Raw genomic sequence first — 18,399 nt, forward strand, 5'->3', positions numbered from 1 at the left:
GCTGGCGACACCCAGGGGGAGGGCCTTCTCTGTGGGAGCCCCAGCCCTGTGGAATGAACTGCCCCCGGAAATACGTAAGATCCCCGACCTCCGGGTGTTTCGCTGCGCACTGAAGACCCTGTTGTTCCGCCAGGCAGGGCTGTCAACATAATAATTTTAAATTGGGGTATTTTAAATTTTTGGGATTTTAATTGGAGCCTAATTATTTAATGATTTTAAATTTTAATCGTTGTTTTGTTTTGTGTTTTTAAATAGGCTGTACACCGCCCTGAGTCCTTCGGGAGAAGGGCGGTATAGAAATAAAATAATAATAATAATAATAATAATAATAATAATAATAATAATAATAATAATAATTCTTTTTCTGAAGCATTTTTTTTACTGAGTAAGGCAGAAACTCAGTTTTACTCCCAGTCTACACCTTGGAGGCTGCGATAGTTAGTGGGGCTGCATGGGGCCTTCAGAACCCCCTAGATCAAGGGTGCCCAACCTTAGCAACTTTAAGACCTGTGGACTTCAACTCCCAGAATTCCCCATCCAGAATGGCTGGCTGAGGATTTTTTTTATTTTTATTTTTATTTTGATTTATATGCCGCCCTTCTCCGGAGACTCAGGGCGGCTTACAATGCGTTAAGCAATAGCCTTCATACTTTTGTATATTTTATACAAAGTCAGCTTATTGCCCCCACAAACCGGGTCCTCATTTTACGTACCTTAGAAAGGATGGAAGGTTGAGTCAACCTTGAGCCTGGTGAGAATTGAACTCGCAGTAATTGCAGGCAGCTGGAAGCGAAATACTACCTTTAACAGTAGCATTAGTCTGCTGCGCCACTCAGGCTCTGTAAATTGAAGTCCACACGTCTTAAGGTTGCCAAGGTCAAGACAACCCTGCCCTAAATAGAACAAGGGAACCACAGTAGTCAATTGCAGAACACTAGCTGTTCGATTTCCCACTGATTTTCAGTAACAAAATGTGTTTGTTCTTGGGTTAGGCTTACTGCCCTTTAAATGCTAATCTCCCCTTTAATGTTTCTTTTTTAAAAAACTGAAACAGTTTGATATTGCCCAGTTGAACAATGTCATGACTGCTGCTGAAATAATAATTTTTTTAAAAAAAAATAACCCACAGCTGCCCCCAATTTTCCAGTTGCTGCTGAAGACATCTGCCTTCACCCTCAAAGCAATGCCTTTTTGTTATCTGCTTGCCACAGGCCTTGCATCCATTTGCTGAGGACGACATGTGCCGAACCAGCCAGGGGTCACCAGCTTTTCAGCCTCCAGAAATTGCCAACGGCCTTGATACCTTTTCTGGCTTCAAAGTAGACATTTGGTCAGCAGGTGTCACGCTGTAAGTAAATGGGAATGCCAAGCAGGACCCAAGCCCTTAATGTCAGCAGCAGAATGATTGTGACAGTTGTGAAGGTATCAGCCATTGGGACTCCTTGAGCTGCTAACCAAGGGTAATAATTTAAAGGGGCAGTCCCTTTGTGAATATCCCCTGTGTTCCAGAACGATACTCTGTTTATCTTCACCCTTCAACTGTTCTGAAGAGATTCGTAGATCGATTTTAGATTTGTATGAAACTTTGTTCTCCCTTCTAATACATATCAATATGCTAAGGGCATGACTATGTAGATGGGCCTTCTTTTCCTATCTTGTATGGCCTGCCTCCCACTCAACTTTTGTCTACAGAAATAAATATAGAAAGAGTCATTCAACTGCTGGCCACCCATTGAAAATGGAGGTGGTGGTACCGAGAGGGTGATCTCTCATAACTGGAGCCTTGGGTTCCTTGGTGCTCTCTGAGCTTGTTTGTTTTCTTGCAGATGTTTCATTACCTGACTAGGTATCATCATCTAGTCCAGGGGTATCAAACTCACATTGTCACGGCAGTGTCACATGATGCATTGGGACCAGGGATGCTATTCAGCAGGTTCTGACAGGTTCTGGAGAACTGGTAGCGGAAATTTTGAGTAGTTTGGATAACTAGCAAATACCACCTCTGGCTGGCCCCAGAGTGGGGTGGGAATGGAGATTTTGCAATACCCTTCCTCCAGGAGTGGGGAGGTAATGGGGATTTTGAAGTATCCTTCCTCTGGAGTGGGATGGAAATGGAGATTTTGCAGTATCCTTCCCCTGGAGTGGGGTGGGAATGGAGATTTTGCAGTATCCTTCCCCTGCTATACCCACCAAGCCACACCATGCCCCACCAAGCCATGCCCACAGAACCGGTAGTAAAAAAAAAATTTGAATTCCACCACTGATAGGGACTTTTTTCCCCTTTGCTAAACCGGGCGTGGGCATGGCCAGTGCGTGACGTACTGTATCTGGCCCGCGAGCTGGGAGTTTGACAGCCCTGATCTATTCAGCCACACTCACTAGCACTGATGATGTTACCTAGTTGGGTAATGAAATGTCCACAAGTAAACAAGCTCTGAGGGCACCAAGGACCCCATGGTTCAACCCTGAGCTATAAATATTCTCTTGTATTGATATCTGGAGCTATCCAATCATCTCCCCTCCTGTTCCAAGTAAGGCATAATCAGTTGAGGGAAGGCGGAGCCGTGGCTTTTGCAGGTGTGAATTTGGTCATCAAAGAGGGCTGCCTGCCAGACTAGCAGACTGGCAGACTCCTGTTTAGGAGAGCTGGCGCAAGAGATAAAACGTGCATTGTGATGCAATCTCACCTTTTGGGTACTTGCATGCAAGATCATGGTACAAGTGCAAAATAATGGAACTTGCATTGTGAATATCAATGTCTACATTTCATCGGTTTGGCATCAATAGCAGGCTCCATGCTTTTTATAGCAAGGGGTGCAGTTTCACTTTTTCCTAGGCCTGCATCCTCTTCGTATTCAGGAGGATTTGCAATCTTCAAACGAGTAGGATAGCCACCTGTAGGCGGGAACAACTAGACCACCGATAGCTAACCTTTTTGCCATCGCGTGCCAGGAGAGGGGCGGGGGAGGGTCACGCGTGCACGTGCCCACGCACATGCGCATGCAACCCCATCCATCCCCGCTCCTGGCACATGATGGCCTGATAGGCCCGTTTTTCTTTCTTACCTGGTTCCAGATCCTCTCTATGCATCTGGGAAGGGCGAAAACAGCCTTTCCCACTCCCTTGGAGGCCCTATGGAGGCTGAAAGGGCCCATTTCCCAACTCTCGGTGGGACAGGAAGTGACATTTTTTGCTGTCCCCAGCCTCCAGAACCTCTCTAGGAGTCTCTAGGAGCCTCTCTAGGAGTCTCTAGGAGCCTCTCTAGGAGTCTCTGGAGGCTGGGGACAGGAAAAAAACCTCACTTCCAGTCCCACCGGGAGTCGGGAAATGGGCCCTTTCAGCCTCCGTAGGGCCTCCAAGGAAGTGGGAAAGGCTGTTTTCGCCCTTCCCAGATGCATAGAGAGGCTCTGGAGCCAGGTAAGAAAGAAAAACGGGCCTTCCCCACCCACCCCCCCGGCCCTCCAGAGGCAGGAAACAGCCTGTTTCCCTACTTCTGGTGGGCCCAGAAAGCCCGAAAATCAGCTGGCCGGTGTGCACATGCGCCCCAGAGCTGAGCTGGCATGTCCACTAATATGGCTCCGCGTGCCACCTGTGGCGCACGTGCCATAGGTTCGCCATCACGGAACTAGACCCATACATGCAGAGTTCAAACTAGCTACTTTGTTGTTCTCTGCCTATAATACAGGAATCTCCCCAGCTTGGCAGCATTTGCCTGGGAAAGACTCAATAGGACACTAAGGCACTCGGATATTGGTCAGACCTTGGCCTCTTATGTTTATGTAGGGAGTCCAGGCTAATTCCCTGCTTAACTCTCCTCTGGACTGGGATGGTTGATCTCCAACTCTCTCTCTCTCTCTCTCTCTCTTTCTTTCTTTCTTTCTTTCTTTCTTTCTTTCTTTCTTTCTTTCTTTCTTTCTTCCTTCCTTCCTTCCTTCCTTCCTTCCTTCCTTCCTTCCTTTCCTTTCCTTTCCTTTCCTTTCCTTTCCTTTCCTTTCCTTTCCTTTCCTTTCTTCATTCATTCATTCATTCATTCATTCATTCATTCATATTTCTTAAACACCCATCTCCCTCAGAGAGGGGTTGTCTATGGAGATTCTCAGTCATCCAGGTTATGGTTGTCCCAAAGTTGCTTTTTCAAAAGACACCTGGACTTTTTTTTTTTCTTAAACACATTTTGCTTCAGAACTGAAGAAGCTTCTTGGATGAGAAGTGAAACATCTTCAGGGAGAGAAAAAAAATCCAGTGGCCTCTTGAAAAAGTCACCTTTGGGACAACCATGGCCTGGATGACTGAGAATCTCCATAGTCATTTAGCTTTGTATTTTGGAATGAATACCGTTTGAATGGTGCGGGAATATGAACGGATTTCCAGAAAAAATTGCAGACTACAGGAACCATTTGTGCTTCAGTTTGAGATGCAGACAACAACAACAACAACAAAAAACAAAATAAGTCCAGTTGCCTTTGAAAAAGCCTATTTGGGTCAGAGAAGAATTCTTAAATGTATCTAATCATTTCTTCTTTCCACTCTCTCTGCTCTCCCTGCCTCCCCCCCCCCTCCCGGCAGGTACAATATTACAACAGGCCTTTATCCCTTTGAGGGAGATAATATTTATAAATTATTTGAAAACATTGGAAAAGGAGACTACGTAATCCCTGAGGATTGTGGCCCTCCGCTTTCGGATTTGCTTAGAGGTAAGTGCTTCATAAAATCATATATTTTTATGGAGAAACTCCCTCTGCCCTCATAATCTATAAGTCCCTGTTCTCGCTTTCTGTGTCCAAAGGGCATTGCTAGAAAGAGGCCAGTTCATCAGATCATTCCCAACTTAGTCACGGTGTGAGTTTCAGCTACTCCATCCATCAGCCTCAATGAGTAAAGCTGGTGGTATTTTAAAATACCTTGGGAGATCCAGCTTGAGGCCAGACTGGGATACCAGCAGTGTCAGGGATGGTAGCTGTTGCCTTCCTATTAGTTCAGCGATTCCCTTCTGTTCCCCCTTACCAGTAAAAGAACATTGAAAATAATTAAATTCGGGGGAAAAAAATATCCAAATGTCACAATAGGCTGTTAATAAACTTTATTAATGGATTTAAAGTCAAAGTCAAAGCCTTTATTATCATTGTACATCATGTATACAATGAAAATGGTTTAGCCTCTACTGGTGCAGTCCATACAAGAATACAAAACTATATTTAGGCTGTTAATAAACTTTATTAATGTATTTAGGTTAATAAACTTTTGTATTTTACCTCTTCATTTTGTTTTTCGGTGCTTAATCCTTTTAAGTAGTTTTTAAGGTGTCTGGAGACGTATAGTATTGCAGCAGATGAGTTGCATAATAAACATATTATGGGACCATGGAAAAAAAATAAGTTAGGTGGAGAAGCAAGTAAGGTCTATTCATTGCTACTGTCTCTCTTACAGGCTCCTGCCTGATCACAGGTTGTTGTTACTCTGTTAGCAGATTTATGTCAGTGTTTGCTTTCCGGCCATAAGTCAATCAATTTGCAAGGAGGCTGAGGAAGAACAGATAACGATGTAGAAACGTTAGCATCACAGTCAAACAGGCAGGCCAGCCTTTCATTTTGGCTAGCAGGGCAGAATGTGCTTCTCTTCAGCCTCCAAGAACTGAGGCTGAAGGTTTCCCTTTGTCAGGGACAGATAAGGTAGTCCTTGATTTACAGCAGGTCGCTTAGTGACCATTTGAAGTCACGACGACTTCCCAAAGCTACCTGCCACTCGGTACCAAAGTTTCAGTAGCTTCCCCGACTCCCACCCCACCCCACAGTCATGTGATCACATTTTGAGCGCTCTGCAACCAGCCACGTTTGTGGCCGTTTGCAGCTCCTGAGGTCATGTAATCCCAATTTACGACATTTTCGCCAGAAAGCCAGCATTTACTTCCCATTGTAATAGAGGCAGTGGTGAAATCTAAAATTTGTTACTACTGGTTCTGTGGGCGTGGCTTGGTGGTGGTGGGGTAATGTGTGGGGGTGGCCAATTTTTTTTTTTTTAACTCTTAAAACCATTTTTTCTACAACCTCTTCAGCGAAGAGATTGTAAAAAAATGCTTTCAAAAGGCTCTGATGATCCCAGCTGAGTTGCCTGATCTTCAGAGGCATTTAAAAGAAAAAAAAGTCTCTGCTGATCAGGCAACTCAGCTTGGATCATCAGAGGCATTTAAAAGAAAAAAAGGGTTTTTTTCTTTTAAAAGCCTTTGACAATCCCAGCTGAGCCATGCGATCATCAGAGGCTTTTTTTTTTTACTTTTAAAAATATTTTTTCGGCCGAAGAGGTTGTAGAAAAAATGCTTTTAAAAGTAAAAAAAAAAGCCTCTGATGATTGTGTGGCTCAGCTGGGGATTGGGGGAGGGGCAGGGATTTTTGCTACCGGTTCTCCAAACCACCCGCCTCCATCGCTACCAGATCAGGCGATCCAGTCCGAACCGGGAGCATTTCACCCCTGAATAGAGGTATATTTGTCTGATGGAAAACAGCAATAGCAACAGCGCTTAGACTTATATACCGCTTTACAGAACTTTTACAGCCCCTCTCTGAGCGGTTTACAGAGTCAGCATCTTGCCCCCAACAGTCTGGGTCCTCATTTTACCCACCTCGGAAGGATTTGCAGAGATTCCTAGGAAGCAAACATAAACATACAGGTAGCCCTCGACTTATAACCGGTTGCTTGGCACCCATTAGACGTTACAACGGATCTCCCCCAAGCTCAGGTAGTCCTCGTCTTACAACAGTTCATTTAGTGACCATTCTGAGTTACAGTGGTGCTGGAAAAAAATGACTTATGGCCATTTTTCACACTTATGACCGTTGCAGCATCCCCATGGTCACATGATTTACCTTTGGATGCTTGACAACTGATTCATATTTATGACAGTTGCAGTGTCCTGAGGTCATGAGTCTTCGGCCCTGAGTCTTCGGAGAGGGGCGGCATACAAATTGAATAAATAAATAAATAAATAAATTGAATTAATAAATGTGATCCCCTTTTGCGACCGTCTGACAAAGTCAGTGGGGCATCCAGTTTCACTTAACAAGCGTGTGACTACTGTAACAACTGCAGTGATTCACTTAAAAAATGCGGCAAGAAAAGTCGTGAAATGGGTCAAAACTCACTTAACAAATTTCTCACTTAAGCAACCGAAATTCTGGGCTCAATTGTGCTCATAAGTCGAGGACTACCTGTACTTATTGAACTGGCTTTGAAGTTCCCATTTCCCCTGCACTCCCCCCGTTTACATGTTTACATTTTGGCCACTTGGCAACCAGCCTGCATTTATGGCCATTTGCAGTGTTTCCCCAGTCATGTGACCATGATTTATGCTTTAAATTTTTTTTTAAATTTAATTTAATTTTATTGTTTGCCAGAAGCCAGCATTTACTTGTAGTTTTCGCCCCCCCCCCCAAAAAAAAGCTCATCAGATACAAATGGGTTGTCTTTAATGAAGGCGACGTTCATTTAACAACTGCCATGTTTGTATAATGGCTGCCGTGTTCACTTAACAACCATTACAAGAAAGGCTATAAAACTGGGCGTGGCCTCCTCACCCGCTTAACAACTGCTACGATTTACAGCCATAATTCTGGGTTCAATTGCAGTCGTAAGTCGAGGACTGATGTTAGTGGTAGACCGTAGCTCTGTCCTTCTGAACAAGGCTGTGCCTCTTGTCAAGAAGCTGCACTTCCCTAAAAACAGCTGTAGATGGCGCTGCATGATGGGCTAATTGAAATGCTTCCTGCATTAAAACCACCTTACAAACAACTCTTAATAGGAGTCAGTTTATTTCCTCTCCCTCCCTTCGCTGATGACCCTGATACTTCTCTTTCCTTTACCACTTACCCCATCCGAGTTATGTTATGGCTATTTTTGACTGCATATATTTCCTGTAGGTTTTTTTCCCCCTTCCCCTCCTCCCTTGATGTGACCTTCTTATATGCTGAGATTGTTACATGAGGCTATGCTGGAGCTTTTTGCTAGCGGTCTCTTGCTCGAGAGACCGGGTTTATTTTGACTGAAGGAGTCGGGGCGGTGAACAGCGTCTTAAAATGCAAACATATCCCTTCCCCCCTCTCCCCCAGCTCACCCCAATTCCCCATAGAATGAAAGCAGAGGCTGCAGGAGCCCCCTCCGCCGTGATCGTTTCTTTCCCCAACACTCCCTCTGATTAAAAAAACCAGCTCAAACTGGAAGGCCTTGCCCTGTTTTGAGTAGGAGACTTTGCCTTGAGCTTTGGGTGAGGCTGTTAAGCTCACCAGTTCCCATCGCTCTCTGGGCTGGGCAGGTTTGCCATTTTCGTCGAAAGGGAGAGCTGGCAACTCTTGCAGAGCTCAGCTGTGAGCTGTCACCAGCACCATATGTGCTGCAGTCTTACCCTTTCCCCATAAGCGTGACAACCACGGTTGAGCCTCGACAGTCTTTCTTAGACTGGGCATGCCATGCAAATCTCTTTTGAGTTAGTTAAATGTTAAGTTTTACATTAACTGTGTTAAACAGCCTTTAATTTCAGCCAAGAAGCTCACCGACCATCGGGCGGGGGGGGTGTGAGGGAGGGAGGGAGAGAGAGATCGAGATCCTTTTGTAATTCTAAATCAAGGGATCCCTTGTGATGTTGGTCCTTATTACTCCACTTCTGAATGATTGATCATGTGCTATCAAGACAGGGTCAGCTCTTAGTAACCATATTGATAGATTTTTTTTCCCCCAGGATAAGTTGGCTCCAAGCTGTCCCTTCATGTCTCCTGAGGATGAACCCTTCACTATTGTAGTTAAACCTATCCATCATGTTACTGGTCATGCTCTTCTCTTCCATCTTTCTGAGCATCATGGACTCTGAAGGGAGCATCCTGTGTCTCCAGTCGTGGTCCTTCAGATCTTTCCCATGGTAGATCCATTGCTTCCCCAAACTTAAGTCCATCCACTTTGCCGCTGCTTGTCCTATTTCCTAGCATCAGAGCTTTCTCTAGACAGCTGGGTCTTCTTGTCGTGTGTCCAAGCTAGGATAATTTGAGTCCTTGACTTAATGACCGCCATTCAGCCCACAGTTTCTGTCGCTAAGGGAGACAGTTGTTAAGCAAGTTTTGCCCCATTTTACGGCCTTTCTTGCTGCACTTGTTAAGTGAATCAGCGCAGTTGTTCAGTTAGTAACGCGGTTTGCGAAGTGAATCCGGCTTCCCCATTGACGTTGCTTGTCCGAAGGTCATAGGAGGCGATCACATGACACTGCAACCGTCGTAAATACAAGTCAGTTGCCAAGTATCTGAATTTTGATCCGTGAGCCCACGGGGATGCTTGCAACAGTCACAAGTCACTTTTTCCAGTGCCTTCGTCACTTTGAACGGTCACTAAACAAACTGTTGTAAGTTGAGGACTACCTGTATATCTATTTCTTGACTGCCCCAAAGGTACTTTTTTCAGGAGGCAACTGGACTTCCTTGTTTTTTTCTTTTGAAGACGTTTTGCTTCTCATCCAGGAAGCTTTTTCAGCTCTGACTGGATGGTGGGGAATGGAAGGATTTGTATTCTTTGCAGACAGCTGGTCTTTTGCATCCTTTTAGAGGGTCCTTGAAGCCCTTGGAGGCTTATCTGTATCCTTAGGGTCACCTGAGTGGTGCTTCTGGTTCTTGTAGTCTGCAATTTTTCCTCTGGAAATCCATTCCTACTCAATTACCAGCTGTCTGCAAGGAATATAAACCCTTCCATTCCCCACTATCCTGTCGGAGCTGAAGAAGCTTCTTGGATGAGAAGTGAGATGTCTTCAAAAGAAAAAACAAGGAAGTCCAGTTGCCTCCTGAAAAAAAATCACTTTTGGGACAACCATGAGCTGGATGACTGAGAATCTCTACGGACTATTTCTTGGCTGTGCATGGGATTGTAAGGAATCTTCTCCAACCCTCAAGTTCCAAAAGCCTCAGAAACTCTTTCTATCCTGCTTCTCCAGAATCCCAACTTTTGGTCACAGGGCAAACCATTGCAATGGCTAACACTAAACCTCAAGTAGATGTCTCTCGTTCCTTTCATCCAGAGGACAGTTTTCATTTTCATTTTCATGTCCAGCAGCTGAGGTGTGTTCACCCACAATTCGGCTTCCCTCGTGATCCCTCCAGACACGCTGAGCATTCCTGCAAATCTCCCTCAGGCCTTGCCCTGCGGAAGGGAGTGGGAGAAAAAACACCCGCTTCATGTAATCATTGCCTCCAGGGGCAGGCCATCTTTTCCTCTGCAGAGGTTTCGGACTTCCAACGTGGCTCAGGCTTTAACCATTGCACAGAGTAGCAAGGAAGCCTGATGCACCCCATTTAGGGAATAGGGTTCGGTTTGCACGTACAATTCCACCTGCAGCAGTCAGACAATAAAGTGTGAAAGTCTTCCGAGATTTCGAGGCCTTCTTGTCTTTTAGGCAAAGTTGAGTCCACGTTGGGGGTCAGGGTCTTGGGTAAGATGCCCTGGCTGGGCCCACTTCCTTCTTGCCACAGAGAGTGACACTGTTCAGTCACTTTTTCCCTCCAGGCCCGGTTCATCTTCCAGTTACAATAGCATTTCTCATCCTTGTGAACTTTAAGATGGGTGGACTTCAACTCCCAGAAGTCCCCAGCCAGCAATGAAGGAGCCTCTTCCTCCGTGTGCTTGTAGTGACCTGCATACTCGAAGGTGGCCCTAACAGCCACGAGAAGCAAGCAAGCCAGGGCCCCTTCAAGGCAGCCCTTCTGGGCCTCAGCGGTGGTACCAGCTAAGAAGCTGAGTTGCTAGTGAGAGGAAGGAGCTAGATAGATTACTTCTTTGTTTTCTTCCGAAGGGAAGAGGTGGCCAATGGAAAGGGAAGCCTTCACTTAAGTTCACCTATGTGAACTTAACATTGTGCATGCATGGATTGGCAAGCTACTGCATGCAAGTTTCCAATTGTTGCAGAGGGCTCCTCCTCCTTTTCCTTTCCTCCTCTTCCTCCTCTTCCTTTCTTCCTCCTCCTCTTTTTTCTTCCTCCTCCTCTCCTTCTCATTTCCTTCTACTCCTCCTTCCTTTTCTTCCCCTCCTCCTCTCCCCTTTTTTCTTCTCTTCTTCTTCCTCCTCCTCCTCCCCTCCTCCTTTTCCTTTCCTCCTTCTCCCTTTCTCTTCCTTTTCTCCCCCTCCTCTTCCCTCCTCCTTTTCTCTTCTTCTCCCTCTTCCCCCCTCATTTTCCTTTCCTCCTCCTCCCTTCCTCCTCCCTCTTTTCTCCCCCTCCTCCCCCCAGCTTTTCTCCTCCCCCTCCTCCTTTTCTCCTCCTCCCCTCCTCTTCCTTTTCTCTCCCTCCTCCTTTTCTCTTCTTCTCCCTCCTCCTCCCCCTCATATTCCTTTCCTCCCCTCTTCCTCCTTTTCCTTTTCTCCCCTTCCTCCTCCCACCTTTTCTCTCCTCCCCCTCCCCAACACATTTTTTTCAGTCTATGACTCTCCCTTGCCTGGCCTGGAGCAAAGGGAACTGAACCAAACCATCCAGCCATCTGTGCTGGGTTTCGGGAAGGCTCATTGCGCCCCCTCACCCGGAGCCCCTTGGGTGGCACAAACTGCAATAATGAAAGGTGTGTCGAGTGGAAACAAAGCTGGAGATCAAAGTCCTCTCCCCAGCCAAATAGATGTGTGGGAAGCTTCTGACGCCACAAGCAAGAGCTAGCAACAGTTTTCTTCCCTACGTGGTAAATATTTGGCCAGTTCTCTAGCCAGAGATCAAATCTAATATTTTCTCAAAGCTTTAATTGCCCTGGAGAAAATCGGATGTTGTTTTTTTGATGAAGTCCTGGTGACCCCTTGCAACGATGGCACATCTTTAAAAAAAAAAAAACATTTCCAGTCTAAAACATAATTGTGCTTCCCTGGTTACTATTTAAAGTCATTTATGCATAGCCAGTAAAAATTTAACCGAGAAAGGAGAGGCCAGAACCTGTCTGTGAAGAGAAGCAAAGTAAGCACTAATAGCTTTTAAATGAAGAGGTGTGTCTGAGAGAGTCAACCTGATTTTAGATACGTTGGGAAATACTTAAATATAGAAAAGAACACTAGGCTAAGTGGGGAACTAAGCAGATAAACAGGTATCAGGTAAGTATCCTGTAATTCTAGATGAGAGTCCTTGGCTCAGTAGTAGAGTTTTTGTTTTGGATTCTGGTTCATATCCTGACATCTTTGGTTATAGAATCAACCGACGAAAGGACCCTTTGCTGCTGAAGGCTTAGGAACAGATCAAGTAGATCTGATGTATTGGAAAAAAGTGGATTGGCTGAACCCGGCTGACTGATCATAGTGCAGCTGCTTGTGTTCATTAAGACAGGGGTCTCCAACCTTGGCGACTTTAAGACTTGTGGACTTCAACTCCCAGAATTCCTCAGCCAGCTTTGCTCAGCCAGCTTTGCTGGCCAAGGAGTTCTGGGAGTTGAAGTCCACAAGTCTTCAAAGTTGCCAAGGTTGGAGATGCCTGCATTAAGAGATCAGTAACAGCAGGCAGTCATTCAAACTTCTCTCATAGAATCACAGGGCTGGAAGGAACCTTGGAAGTCTTCTACTCCAACTCCCTGCCCAAGACAGGAGTCCTCATTCCACCCTGGACAAATAGTTGTCCCGTCTCTTCTTGAAAACCTCCAGCAATGACGCGCCCACCACTCCAGGAGGCAAATTTTCCCACTCATTCATTCTTCTCACTGTCAGAAAATTTCTCCTCAATTTTACGTTGGATCTCCCTTTAATCATCTTCCACCCATTACTTCTCGTCCTGCCTTCGGATGCTTGGAGAATAAGTCAGTCTTTTCTTTAAGAGCCTTCTCTGTGGGGGCACCTGCTATCTGGAATGAGCTCCCCCCGGAGATACGGAGGATCCCGGATTTACGCACCTTCTGCGTAAAGGTCCCTCAAAACCTTTTTATTCCAACAGGCTGGCCTGGCCTAACCTCCCTTTTTAATTATAAATTTTAAATTTGTCTAAAATTTTAGGGTTGTTTTAATCTGTTCTGGGCCAAATTTATTTAATTAGGTTTTTATACTATTTTTAAATTTTGTAATTCTGTGTGTTTTATCTCTTGGCTGTTCACCGCCCTGAGTCCCTTGGGAGTAGGACGATATATAAATCTAATAATTAATTAATTAGTTAATAAACAAACTGTGACAGTACTAGAAGACAGCTATCCTGTCACCCCTACACCTTCTCTTCTTTAGGCTAAACATACCTACCTAGTTCCCTTAGCTATTCACGGTACGATTTAGCCTCCACACCCCTTATTATTATTGCTGCTGTTCTTCTCTGCACTCTTTTTAGGGCAGTGGTGGCAAACCTTTTACTCACCGAGTGCCGAACAGGTACGGTGCTTCACACGCTTTGCGCACGCGTGTGCTATCAGCGCTAATGTGCAGCTCCTCCCTGTGTGCTGCACGTGCAATCACACCATCTGTGCGTGCACGTGATTTGCGCACACGCAATGCACACACCAACACCATCTATGCATGCACGCGCTGCGCACAAGTACTTTTGCGCACATGGGCAAACATGCACATGCACAGGAGAGCTCCGAAGACCGGCTGGGTCCCCTGAATTGTGCGCATTCGCACTGGAGGCCCAAACACCAGCTGGGGCGCACGCAACAGCTCGCGTGCCCGGAAAGATGGCACCCGTGCCATAGGTTCGCCATCACAGTTCTAAGGTCTCAGCAACTTCTCTCCTTTAAAAAGCAATCAGAAATCTTTGCTGGGGACCCCAAAGAGGCTTAGCTTCTATTCAGATGTATGGACTTCTGCTCTCAATACCCCGCAGGCAGCATGGCCCTCAGGGAGAATTTAGTGCGAACACACAGCGTGTTCATCAGACTCAAAAATGCATTTGCCTCTAGTGAGTTAGGAAACTGAAGCAATCAAGCATGGACGTTTTCCACAAGATAAGCACCTTCCTTACTGAGCAAGAATGCATGGCTTCCTGGACAGAAAGCTTGTGACAGCTAAGAGCCAATGGTGGCCTCGCACAGCACTTAAGCCACTTGTTTATTTTGTCCCCATCACCACCCACTCTTTTGCAAACAGTTGAAGTGCTGCAGGAAAAAAATAGAAAAGAAGGGAGCTAATGGAATGAGGAGGCATTTACTAGCTGGCCCTCTGAACCACTTTGGGCCTGCTGGGGGAGAAAAGCATATTTTCTTCTTTTCTTGGTTCTGCAAGGCAAGTTTAAAGCAGCGGTATTTTAATTAACCCAGGTCTGCCAAGTGCCCCAGCTGGCTTCATCCCCTCTCTGCGTACCTCCAGAATCTTGAAAACTCAGAAGAGGCATTTCATTCTTTGTCAGGGTGGTCAAGAACCAACATAAGCAGTTTAATGGCTGAGTGATAGTCGTTGGCTCAGATGGCTTGGTCAAGGGATTAAGTGGACTCAGAATAACAGATTAACAAAGTTGGAAGAGACCTTGGAGGTCTTCTAGTCCAACCCCATCCTCAGGCAGGAAACCCTATACCATTTCAGACAAATGGCTATCCAATCTCTTCTTAAAAGCCTCCAGTGATGGAGCACCCACAACTTCTGGAGGCAAGCTGTTCCACTGGTTAATTGTTCTAACTGTCAGGAAATTTCTCCATAGTTCTAGGTTGCTTCTCTCCTTGATTAATTTCCATCCATTCTTTCTTGTCCTGCTTTCTGGTGCTTTGGAAAATAGGTTGACCCCCCTCTTCTTCGTGGCAGCCCCTCAAATATCGGAAGACCGCTGTCATGTCACCCCTAGTCTGTTGGTGATTCCTCATCCGAGGAGAGCCCCCATATTCAGGAGCAATGTACCACCAAATACCACTTGTTGAAGAAACAGCCCCTGGGCAGACTGGTTGGGTCCAGCAGGTGCTTTTTAAAAGAAAGAGTTGTGTTTGGGGGGGGGGGGACAGCTAAGGTTCTTGAAGCATATGTCATTATCTCTTCTTCCCCCCACCCAAAAGTTTTGAAATGGTCTTGGAACCCTTTTTAAGCTCATTCCTGTTGGATGATGCTCCTGTATATTGAGCCGCCCTCCCCAATAATGGTACCCATCAGATATGTTCCAACTATGCCTCCCAGAATTCCAAACTTAGCCACTCTTTCATGTTCCTTGTGGAGGAGGGAAGAGGAGGACTTTGAGCCCCCCCCCCTTTACCAGTTGTTCGTGCCTCGGTTTCCAGCTGAATCCAGTTCCCACTCTGTTTTTCTTCCTTTCCAGGAATGCTTGAATACGACCCAGCCAAGAGGTTTTCAATACAACAGATAAGGCACCACAAGTGAGTGCTCATTTATGTGGTTTTTCTTTTTCCCCTCTTTCCCCCCCTCTCTCCCCAATTCTTCTGTTTGATGTTGTGAAGCTCTGTGTGTCATGTCTCTGTTCATTTGCCACTTTGGGGAAGGGAACAAAATGCAAGCAACTCTTCCCTTCCCACTCCATTAAAACAAAAGCAGTTGACGGTTAGTAAACGAGTCTTATTTTTAAAATTGATGTCCCGTTGCATTTTGCTTCTTGGATAAGCCTCTGAAGGGTTTGGTCTTTCACTCTTGATCGATAAGCATATACAGCTACATTGATAAACAGCTCCTGACAGCTGTTTATCTGTTTATACAGCTCCTATATCAGGGGTCTCCACTCTCCAACCTTGGCAACTTTTAGACTTGTGGACTTCCAACTCCCAGAGTTCCTCAGCCAGCTTTGCTGGCTGAGGAACTCTGGGAATTGAAGTCCACAAGTCTTAAAGTTGCCAAGATTGGAGACCCCTGTCCTACATTGATAAGCAATTCCTGGCAGATAGTCCTTGACTTAGCACTATAATTGAGGCCAACATTTCTGTTGCTCAGTGAGTTTTGCGACCTTTTTTACCTCAGATGTTAAGAGAATCACTGCCGTTGATAAGTTAGTAACCCGGTTATTAAGTGAATCTGGCTTCCTCATTGACTTTGCTGGTCAGAAGGTCGCAGAAAGTGACCCCATGACCCCCGGGATTCTGCAACCTTTATAAATACATGCTAGTTGCCAAGTTTATAGTAAGAACTATGAGTGTCATATGCAAACTGATGTTTATTGTCATCGTTTATGAAGCTCCAATTAAACTGTGTGGTCCCAATTCAGTGGATTTTCTGTATCTGTCCTCGACTTAGTCTCAGGAACGCTTCCAAGGTTGTGAATGCAGACAATTTGGAGTGTTTCTGAAAAAAAAAACAAATATGTGGTTTAAGCCAGGGGTCTCCAACCTTGGCAACTTTAAGACTAGCAAAGCTGGCTGAGGAACTCTGGGAGTTGAAGTCCACAAGTCTTAAAGTTGCCAAGGTTGGAGACCCCTGGTTTAAGTTGCTTCTTCTAACCATCTTTATTGTTTGTCTGTGCTTACTTGTCCTGAATTACAATTAGTTCCTCTCTGTTTCCCTCCGTCTCGTCATCTTGTCTTCCCCCCGAAGATCCACAGGCAAATGTTTTGCCTAGAGTATCAAAATCAATATCACTCTGCAGGTTTCCACTTTCATCCAAACCTATTTTTAACTCTTCCAACATGTAGAACCAGAAGACCAATATTTAAAATAGAGCAACAAATTCCTGTGTTTTGACTCTTACTGCCCAGCTCATCTTAGCCTTTTGACCGGTCTGTGTATAATTAGTTGAGAATGACTATTAAGAACTCTTTTTAAAAACAAAAACAAAAATTGATTGGTTTAAAAATCAATTTCAGGGTTATTTTTTAATGATTTGGCTTTTTTGAAATTGAAGTGCTTTGTAAAGGGGGTATTGTAGCTCTCTAGTGGATGCTTATTTTGTCCTCAGAAGGTATGAGTTTCAGGTCTCACTGAGAAGACAATAGAAATAATTCTTGGAGCTGCTGCCTGCTAGTGTAGGTAGAGCTGGCCTAGGTGGAAATCGGCCAGGTATCCACATTGCAGGAAGCAAGGAAATTTAACTTGGGCTTAGCAGTCACGCCTAACTATTGTGGTTTGTAAAGTCTGCTTTATAACTTAGCTCTCTGCAGTGCTTCCGATTCGAAGGGGTATGGACAGAGACATGCTTGTAGCATCTGTAGACCCCTCTTTAAACCAAGTTTGTCTTCCGGGACCAATCAACAGCCATTCCCTGGGCACCACACACAATCCCAGGAAAAAAACCCACAACTTCTTTAAGGAGTTGCCAACTAGTGTTACTATACACAAACCTGAATCACTGCACAAACCTATTATGGTATGAATGAACCAGGACACAGTGGCTGGTTTTCAAATGCTGAGCTGGGACAAATTTTAACTTCGATGAGCCCATTTGCTTTGTTAACATCAGAGATGAAATAACTGCTTGACTCATACAGGTGCAGTAGTCCTCTACTTACAACCATTCATTTAGTGACTGTTGGAAGTGCGGGGAGGGCGTGGTCAGCGTCACGGTGGAATCACGCGAACTTTGGAGCTCCAGGGTGAGCGCAGATATTTCAGCTGATATGGGGGTCCACAGTGGACCATAGCCGTCCCGTAGGAACGGTGAAGAAAGTGGAAGTGACAGGCACTGATAAAAGTGACTTGCAACTGGTCCATGCACTTATAACCTCTGCTGCATCCCCACAGTCACATGATCAGAATCCAGGTGCGTGGCCATCAGCAGGTATTTACGATGGTTGCAGCGTCCCAGGGTCATGTGATCGCCATTTGCGACCTTCCCAGCTGGCTTCCTTACAAGCAAAATCAGTGGGGGGGCGGGAGAGAGAAACCAGATTCACTTAATGACCACATGATTTGCTTCAGTGATTCGCTTAACAACCATGGCAAAAAAAAAAAGTCATAAAATTGGACAAAGTCGCTCAGGGGTGAAATCTACTTACCTTCCTTACCAGTTCGAAAGCGCATGCACCGTGCGTGTACTCACTTCGCTCGCGTGCACATGTCACATGCGTGTGCAGACCTGTGCATGCACAAAACCTGCGTGTGCGCAGAAGGTTAAAACCAGGAAGTAATGACACCCGTGTGGGTGGGTGGAGCTTTGCTCCGCCATTGCTACCGGATCGTCGAACCACCGGACAAGATCGCTACCGGACCAGGCGATCCAGACCGATCTGGGAGCATTTCACCCCTGAAGTCGCTTAACGACCGCCTTGCTTGGCAACTGAAATTCTGGTCCTGATTGTGGGTGTAAGTTGTGGACTACTTATAATGGAATGCTGAATGAATCCTACGTGTTTGGATTCACACAGCACAGGTAGTCTTTGATTTACGACCGAGAATAGGGTGCCATTTATTCCTCTCTGTGTTATCTGTTCCACCAAGAAGTGCGATGTTGTATTGTTGTGGACAGTGAAGGCTGCTGGCTCAGTTACCTTGGGGAGACGCAACAACTTGAAAACCAGTCTGTGTGAACCTCAACTTCTCAGCGGAGCCTTACTGACCAGTCCCTGAGAATAGATGGGGGGA

The 18,399-nt window shown here is 45.6% G+C and overlaps 1 protein-coding gene across 6 annotated transcripts in view; it reads left to right on the top strand.

Moving 5' to 3' along the window:
• The window catches only part of STK11 (serine/threonine kinase 11), a 107,006-nt gene that overhangs the window by 47,333 nt on the left and 41,274 nt on the right, over positions 1-18,399 (top strand). For all 6 annotated transcript variants that reach the window (XM_087873992.1, XM_034422667.2, XM_034422668.3 and 3 more), the window contains 3 exons: positions 1,212-1,348; positions 4,567-4,694; positions 15,197-15,254. In XM_087873992.1, the coding sequence (XP_087730118.1) occupies positions 1,212-1,348; positions 4,567-4,694; positions 15,197-15,254 (323 nt within the window). The remainder of the gene's footprint in view (positions 1-1,211; positions 1,349-4,566; positions 4,695-15,196; positions 15,255-18,399) is intronic.

This window comes from Pantherophis guttatus, chromosome 1 (assembly GCF_059756535.1).
Source record: "Pantherophis guttatus breed Tessera chromosome 1, ASM5975653v1, whole genome shotgun sequence".
Lineage (NCBI taxonomy): Eukaryota > Metazoa > Chordata > Lepidosauria > Squamata > Colubridae > Pantherophis > Pantherophis guttatus.